We start from the raw sequence: 9,004 nt of genomic DNA on the forward strand, positions 1-9,004 counted from the left end.
TGCGTCTTATGAGTGTGGATGGTCCCTTATTTGCTAAATGTGGCACTGGAACTGGAGCAGGTTCATATGTTTTGCCTATCTCTTTTGGGAATATAAGATTGAGTTTATGTATTATGTGTTTGTTGTTTATGTGTGTATGTGTGTGAGTGTATGTGGTACCTATAGGTACATCGGCCGTATGTAAGAATTCATAGTGTTATAGCTCAAATAGTCAATACCACATTATACATTTTGAACGGGACTTGATTGCGTAGGCTACCTACTTTACCCTTTTTTAAAGTCTATTTTATATTTTCGCTAGCAAAATATCAAAATCTAGAAGAATAATATTCGCCAATATACTACTAAGCCTTGAGCAATGCGAGAAATTATAACAGCATATATTATATTATACTAAAATGACATATAAACTTTTCCGAAAATTGAAAAAAAAAAGAATTCTTATTGTTACTCGGTCCAAAAGGCTTTTTCGTTAAAAAGTTGCGTACGTTGCGTCGTTCTAAAGTACGTTAATGCCATTATGGAGATTAGTCTCACTATCCTCATTGATAAATGTCAAAAAGTGAGCAGTAAAACCTTTTAAAAAAGAGGTTTTTAGAAAAAAAAACGGTAAAACTCATTGTAAGTGCCAGTTTTATGAATGACATTTACTTTTTATGTGAAAACACATCAAAATATTGAAAAAAAATTAAAAAAAAATGATGCATGCAACTGCGTCGAAATATTGGGAACTTGGGGAAAATAACCGTGATCATTCAAAATACGCATTAAAAAAATATTTTTTGGCAAATTCCTCATTCTGTACTAAAAAAAATTTGGCTTAAGAAATGCGTGGTTAAAGTCTCTCGCAATGCTCACGAGCACCGTGTATAACGTACTGTCAAGCAATCAAGTAATTTATTTGCTTTTGTGTAGTACATTGGGTCTTATAAAATAAAAGTTTCATACACATGAGTCCATATACATTTTCCGTGACGCTGCGAGCAACGCATTCCAAAACGCCAAAACGCATAGGAAGGGTTCCGGTCACTCTAGTGAAAACAGTTTACATTTCCATGGCCCACAACTTCGATTTTCAATAGAAAATAGGAATGATCAGTGTGCGGATTTTAACAGATATTTACGTAGCCATCCGGAAACCGAACGGACCGATGGGAAGGATTAACAAACTAATGCACCAAAGTCTTCCCAAAACATTTGGGAAATGATTCGTGTTTACCTTCACGGATATATGTTTATAACAATAGAATATTTATAAATAGGTTACTTATATTAGGTAGGCTATCTACATGATAGGTGTACTTTCAACGATTATCAATTTATGACATATATATTTTAGCCAGTCTTCTCCGATACAACGGGAGCAACGCTATCCCCGAAACTTTTAAGTAAGTTTCATAATGTAACAATAGGCTACTAGACTCTTATCGAATTTGGCACAAAAAATGATTGTTTCCTGTAGTATTTGACATAAGAAACCAATTTTTATAGATTTTGGGTATTAAAAGTGTATGGTGGCTACGTATTTTCGATTAAAAATGTGTGTAATATTTTTTTAACTTTGGCCACCGAAAACGCTGTCAGACATGGAGTGACGTCATAGAACCTAACTTAACTTCATGTCAAAGACCTTTACAGGGGACAGCTCAATCACATTTTTTGCCATACGAAATTAAACCTTATTACTGAAACAGAAAGTCGATCGTATCAGACTAGCGAAAACGGTCCACATGAGAGGGCATTGTTTGGGCTGGTGTCCCTCTCGCACGTGTTGCCAGTGTTAATGAGGTTCCCATATTAGTAGTATTTTTATCTGTATATTACCTGACTTTATAACTTCTTATTTTATTTTAATGTTATATTCAAACTAGGGTTTCGATATATTTCAAAAAAATTGAAAATAATTATAATGTAATTATTTTGATGCCAGTAAATCAAAGATTTGTATAATTAAAAAATACTTTCAATTGGGTGTTAGTAGATTTAGTAGTAACTTTGAAAATTGACCGGTATCCATCGATCTAAACTACCTAGATGCACCATCACGGCTTAGAATGTGTCCGCAGCAAATTGTGCTTGAAAATGTTCTAAGCACAATTGGGCGGTCAGTAGCGCTTCATCCGCCGTGTCGGTAACATGCCTAAGTGCTCCGTAAAAAAGTGCAAAAATAACACCTTATATACGTTAAAAAAGGATGACGTATCGTATTTAAGGTAAGTAATTGTTAATAATTTTATAATGTTATGCATTTGTGGCCAAAATGGCTTCCTAACTTACTAAAAATATTTATTTTCTAGAATAATTGAAGTAAATTCCTTGATTTGGTCTTACGCAGTTTGTCTCTTTCTCTCGCGCTATACTAGTAATGAGCGGACGGCGACAAAAGATGGTTGAAGTGGAACATAGTTAAAAATGGAATGATGGAGTCGCTAATTTATATTTTTTGTAAAAGAAGCCTATTTCATATTAATAATGTATGTATTTATTTATTATTATTTTATTATGGACCAATAAGTCTGAAATAAATGATTTCAATTCAATAACATTAATACATATCTTATAAATTACTTTAATTATAAAAAGAAACAACCCGGGAATAGAAAATTCGTTTTTAAGTAATAAAAAAGGTTTTTATTCCAGATTCCCAAAACAAGACGTTGAAAGGGAAAAATGGCGCAAGATAATAGCTGAGGAGCGGAGAGAAGATTTACCCACACAAATCTTTGAAAGAAATTACGTAGAATAATAAATTAATGTCATCATTCAATTCTTCTTTGTTTTAATAGCTACTTAATTCATATTCTCCAAGTGCACCATCCCTCACACACACCACATACAATCCCTCAACTGTTTACCTTCACATAATCGCTACACATACACTCACTACACGCACACACACACACACACGTATATATATATATATATATATATATATATATATATATATATATTGTCCTCCTTTCGGCCGTTGTTGATCAGGCTAAAATCCGCATCAATTGTTGATCTGCCTTTACGGGCCTGTTACTAAGGAAGTTTTGATTTTATCGTGCTAATATTAGTATATATTAATTCTCCTCCTTGCGACGCTGTGCCTAAGTGTGCCACAAAGCCTCTAACTCGTCACGCACTGGCACGGCGGTTGTTGATCTTGTAACCGCCTTTTTTTTACACATAATAATACTTTGTTGATCAATGTAAACATTTCTTGATCAACATTTACTGCGGAATCTAGTATTTTTAAAACGGCGCGGCGCAACGGCAACGTCGCAAAAATGAAACGGAAGTATATTGAAGTGCGATGGGGCTACGTACGCAAGTTTACTGCGCTTTCTGACTTGGTCTGTCATTAGTCTATTTTCGTGCAGTGGATATGTTTTGCAGTTGGATTTGGGTTGGTTAGAAAAATGGAAGACACAACAAGTAAGTAAATTTAATTTGAATTAAAGTACTATACATATTTTATTGAATGTTAGCTTTATTTTTAACCGACTTCAAAAAAGGAGGAGGTTCTCAATTCGACTGAATGTTTTTATTTTTTATTTTTTTTGTATGTATGTTATTCGATATCTCCGAGAATCATGGACCGATTTTCAAAATTTATTTTTCATTCGATCAGGTATAACCCCGAGATGGTCCCATTGGCACCAAGTCGAGGTCTGATGATGGGATCTTGGAGAAATCGAGGGAACTCTTCAAATGTTATAGGCACATGTAATGTTTTTAGTGTATTTTTCAAAGGTACACCAGTATCTACGCCTGATGGTGATAACTTTATGTGGCTGAGCTGATGATGGAAGGTCAACTCCTCAATGGTTAGGAGTTAAAGGATAATTCTTTCACTACTGTACATATATTCGGACTGATACATAGAATATCAATAGGAACCACTAAAAATCAACAAATAAATAAACTTTTTAACAAAAAATAAAACCGCCTTCAAAAATAAGCGCGTTACAAAACACGGAGAAACTAAAAAGCAAAAAATAATAAACCTTTGAATTCCGATTTCTTATCGGATTGCAATAATCTAAACATCCAAATTATAAACAAATCAATTATTTTTGGAGTCGGTGCCAGCCTGCGTATGGTTGGGTGGTGCAAACAGGAAATAGCAAGGCGATGAACAGGTCTGGTACCGACTACAAAAATAATTGATTTGTTTATAATTTGGATGTTTAGATTATTGCAATCCGATAAGAAATCTGAATTCAAAGTTTATTATTTTTTGCTTTTTAGTTTCTCCGTGTTTTGTAACGCGCTTATTTTTGAAGGCGGTTTTATTTTTTGTTAAAAAGTTTATTTTCGTAATTTACGAATACAACTAATAAGTAATAACAAACATGCGTTACCGAGCGTGTGTCGGTGTTCGACGCACATCAAACGAGCCAAATAAGTAACTATTAAGTAAACAAATACGCATTAATATTGTATTGTATACCTATTTACTTATACAAGCTTTTTTTTATTTTCTCCTGTTCGTTATATGTCTGTCTGTAAGTAATCAAATCTTGCAATTTAAATTTGATACACTTCGAAATTTGACTGAACTTTGAAATTTTGTATGCATGTATAACTTGGATGACAATGCAATATTATTATGACAAAGAGCTGATCTGATTATGGAGCTGAAAGGTGACCATAGGAACTCTGTGATGAAACAACCAAACACCGTCGTGTTTGGGTTTTTTAGAATTGCCTCAATTATTATAAGTTGACCATGGGAAGGAAAGTACAGTCAGCCAAAAAGCTTGTGTCAAAAATGAAATTTCTGTTAAAAAGCTTACTTGTTGTATGAAATGTCTAATTTTTAACCCCCGACGCAAAAACAACGGTTTGTTATAAGTGTGACGTGTCTGACTGTCTGTCTGTCTGTTTGTCTGTCTGTCTGTCTGTGGCATCGTAGCTCCTGAACGGATGAACCGATTTAGATTTCGTTTTTTTTTTTGTTTGAAAGCTGAGTTAGTCGGGAGTATTCTTAGCCATGTTTCATGAAAATCGGTCCACTATGTCGCGGTCGGGGGTTTTTTCAAATTTTTAATTTTGTGGTTATAATCGCTGTTGCTTTATAATCCTCTTCACAGTCGATTCGAGGTTAAAGATAGGCTTAAATTTTTGCACCTTTATGTAATGGAATAAGATGAAAAAATGTAAACATTTATCTTTGATCAAAAATATGTAGGTAAGGTACCATGTACACTGCCTATTCGCAATTTCCGACTTATTAAACAGACTAAAACCATTCACTTTTTCTAGGTGCCTGTTCAAATACCAGGATTATGTCACCAATATTAGACCCTGATTCACTATCTGAAACATCTTCGATAGTGCCAATTGCGAAGGAAATTAAAATAAGTACCTAATATAGATATACTACGTGATTACGCAATGATTCGGGATTCTGAATCTGAAACTGATGTCGATATGCAGGTGGGTACTACCTATTTATGCTAAGTAACCTCTTAAAAGTAGGCACAATGCTATGTACAGTTAGTTTGAAGACTAACAATTTTAAAGTCAACAAAAATGCACGCGTTACTTATTAGACAACTGGCGATGGCGCCAAAAGTTTTGTATGGTGCCATTTGCCTACTTGGCTTGGACTAACAATTTTAAACCCGACTTAAATGCGCGCTACTTGGTTCGGGAGAATAGATCACAGGCACTGTAAAGCCTGGCAGGCCTATGCAGTTAGGCATCAGGGTCTGTGAAATGCGTAATGTTGGCGCGTGAGCGGCGGCGGTGCTGCGCTGCTTCTGTGATTGACTTCGTTTTTATGTTTTCAGTTACTTGTTGAGCTTATATTATTGTCATTATTGAGTGATTAGATAAATAAGTTAAATAAATGTTACAATTGAAGAATGACGTTTTTATTAACGGGGAAAGGGTACGTCAAAGTTGGTATTTTTACCAAAACCAACGCCTGACTTGACTTCCTGGATATTTCTTATATAATTAAGTCACACAAAATACAGTCTCAAAGATCGATGCACAAAACACATTCGTTGTACTTACAGTCTTCATCAGATATATCAGGCCCCGTAGCCAAATGGCATTTCTCCGACGCCAAACGAAAACGAAACGTAGTCCGGCTCTGTCTCGCCAATATGCAAGAGCGATAGGGATAGATATCTACTAGCGTTTCGTTTCGTGAGCGTTTCGTAAGCATTTGTGCCATTCGGCTACGCAACCAGAGATGCAAAGGCCCCCACAAGACTCTAAGGCAGCGTCCACGCTCATGAGACGCATGTCTTGCGACGCGGAACGGACGTCTCCGCCACGCCGCCCGAATGTAATTCAAAAAACCGGCCAAGAGCGTGTCGGGCCACGCTCAGTGTAGGGTTCCGTAGTTTTCCGTATTTTTCTCAAAAACTACTGAACCTATCAAGTTCAAAATAATTTTCCTAGAAAGTCTTTATAAAGTTCTATATTTGTGATTTTTTTCATATTTTTTAAACATATGGTTCAAAAGTTAGAGGGGGGGGGACGCACTTTTTTTTCCTTTAGGAGCGATTATTTCCGAAAATATTAATAATATCAAAAAACGATCTTAGAAAACCCTTATTCATTTTTAAATACCTATCCAACGATATATCACACGTTGGGGTTAGAATGAAAAAAAAATCAGCCCCCACTTTACATGTAGGGGGGGTACCCTAATAAAACACTTTTTTCCATTTTTTATTTTTGCACTTTGTTGGCGTGAATGATATACATATTGGTACCAAATTTCAGCTTTCTAGTGCTAACGGTTACTGAGATTATCCGCGGACGGACGGACGGACGGACGGACAGACAGACATGGCGAAACTATAAGGGTTCCTAGTTGACTACGGAACCCTAAAAACGTCTCCTCAGTACATTTTGTATAGGAAGGACGTAAGACGCGCCCCAGGCAGCGTGGCGGCGGCCTGGCGTGCGCCGCACCGCCGCAAGACTTGCGTTTCATGAGTGTGAATGGTCCCTAACGCCTTGGTAATAGAGGCGTGTTCAGATATTTGTGAGCGCCTTCACAGCTCTGATATATCTGATGGCGACTGTAGGTTATTCTCATACAATAAATTATATATATTATATACTGTTTTTAGTGTACATACACACACACACACACACACACACACACACAGACACACACACAGTCACACACACACGCACACTCCTTGTAATTTTATTTTTTGCAATTTATGTTTATGTCATGTTACTATAATGCAATCGTTTAGACATAGGCAAACTATTACTATTATTATTATTATTATTTTTTACATTTTTTTTTGTACAACGATCTGTTAGTGACCTGGGTTCTAGCAGAATTACCAGTTGCTTCGCCCGAAAGAGTGGAGCATATAACTGAGCCAGGACCCTTTTGTTTTTGCTGCAACGCACACAGCAAACCCACCCATATTTTAATGTATGCTATTGTTGTTTTTTCTGTAGTGTTAGTACTTTTTATTGTTTATTTTTGTTTTAATTGTTTAATTTTGGTGTGTATTGTAGCAAACAAATAAATGATTATCTTATCTTATCTTATCTTATATTGTTAGTGCTAGGCTTGTATTGTAGGTACATACATATTGTACTTGTAGCATACCTACTGTGTACTTTGTTAAACTAGCCAGTCCACACTAACACCGGTTGGTGCACATTACACATTATGAAGAGAAAAAATTAAGTAATTATAATGAATAACAAAACGATTTTTAGGGTTCTATACCTACCAAAGGGTTAAACGGGAATCTATTACTAACACTACGCAGTCCGTCCGTCTGTCACTAGGCTGTTGTATCTCATGATCCATGATAATTAGTCAGTTGAAATGTTCACAGATGATGTACTTTTATTGCTGCTAAAACAACAAGTACTAAACAGATAATAAAATCAATATTTAAGGGGGTTCCATAAAAAAACCATTTGTTTTTTTCGCTGTACTGAAAACATAAGAAAATTTATAATTAAAGGGTCTTCCATACAATAAACATAATTTTATTGCCGTTTTTGTAGATAATGGCGCGCAACTCTTCGTGCGCGAGTCCGACTCGCACTTGGCCGGTTTTATTTTTATTATTGTGGCTCAGAAATACGAAGCTATATCTTTAGGCTAGCCTTTTTAGGCAACCCTAGGCACGCCACGTAAATATTAACATAATGTTCGATTTCGGTTCGATTCGGATTCGAACTGAGGAGCTTCAGCTTCATAGGCAGCGTCACTACCCACTAAGCTAACCGGTCGTCTAACCCAATTGTTCTTTACTCGTTAATATACCGGACGCTCTCTCTGTCGGTTCATACTTAAAATCCAGCGGGAGAACAACAATTTTAATGTAGTTTCTTTTACAGACAAGTTCGCAAAATGAGAGCAACGTAAATATAATCTCTAATATAAAGATTTCAGGATTATCAATATTTCTAAATTTAGGCGAAGTTTCTGACAATGAAGTAGTCTCCATATCAGATTTAAATTCAATCGACCCTGTGCGCCTTGACCAGGTAAAAAATATTTTATTATTAGGTATTACCTATCCTAGACATAACATGGCATAGCAATAAAAAGTCTAGTAATTTAAAAGTGTACTAATACCTACATAGTAATAAATGGTGATTTTGATTTTCAGGGGACAGAGGATTATTCGGAATTATTAAACAAAGAGAAGAAACCAAGAAAAAAGCGAAGAAGGGCATGTCGCAACTTAACTTTAACCCAAAACCTCGATTCCGAAACTGATACACAAGATTTTTCTCCGTGATGGCTCAGATTTTGCCCCGGATTCAGCCAGTCGATTTAGTGATGACTCAATGCAATTTACTATTACTTAGCAATATGCATTTGTATGAGAACAACTCCTCGAACTGCTGCATGACACTTGCAGTCGAGGGTACCTTTCAAATGCATACTGTTGAGTGACACCGTCTGCCGTTCCCGCCTGCCGCTGCCATTGCTGTCTTATGTGTTTAAACGTGTTATGCTTAAGTCCATGTAACTACCACTATCCACCGCCCTACTCGGCTGTCA

General features: G+C 36.0%; 1 protein-coding gene across 1 annotated transcript; it reads left to right on the forward strand.

The window, feature by feature from the left end:
- Positions 1 to 3,776: 3,776 nt before the first annotated feature.
- On the forward strand, positions 3,777 to 8,738 carry LOC125230404. The gene is made up of 4 exons (XM_048135542.1): positions 3,777 to 3,812; positions 5,254 to 5,427; positions 8,332 to 8,481; positions 8,607 to 8,738. Exons 2-4 carry the CDS (start codon positions 5,386 to 5,388, stop codon positions 8,736 to 8,738), a joined length of 324 nt encoding a protein of 107 aa, XP_047991499.1. The 5' UTR covers positions 3,777 to 3,812; positions 5,254 to 5,385.
- The last annotated feature ends 266 nt before the right edge of the window (positions 8,739 to 9,004 follow it).

The sequence above is a fragment of the Leguminivora glycinivorella genome, chromosome 10, assembly GCF_023078275.1.
Source record: "Leguminivora glycinivorella isolate SPB_JAAS2020 chromosome 10, LegGlyc_1.1, whole genome shotgun sequence".
In the NCBI taxonomy this organism is placed as follows: domain Eukaryota; kingdom Metazoa; phylum Arthropoda; class Insecta; order Lepidoptera; family Tortricidae; genus Leguminivora; species Leguminivora glycinivorella.

Excerpts from the sequence above, each read along its gene's own strand:
- LOC125230404 (XM_048135542.1), top strand. The coding sequence starts at position 5,386 with ATGATTCGGGATTCTGAATCTGAAACTGATGTCGATATGCAG. Across the intron at positions 5,428-8,331 it reads AAACTGATGTCGATATGCAG|ACAAGTTCGCAAAATGAGAG; the intron begins GTGGGTACTACC and ends TTTCTTTTACAG. Across the intron at positions 8,482-8,606 it reads ACCCTGTGCGCCTTGACCAG|GGGACAGAGGATTATTCGGA; the intron begins GTAAAAAATATT and ends TTTGATTTTCAG.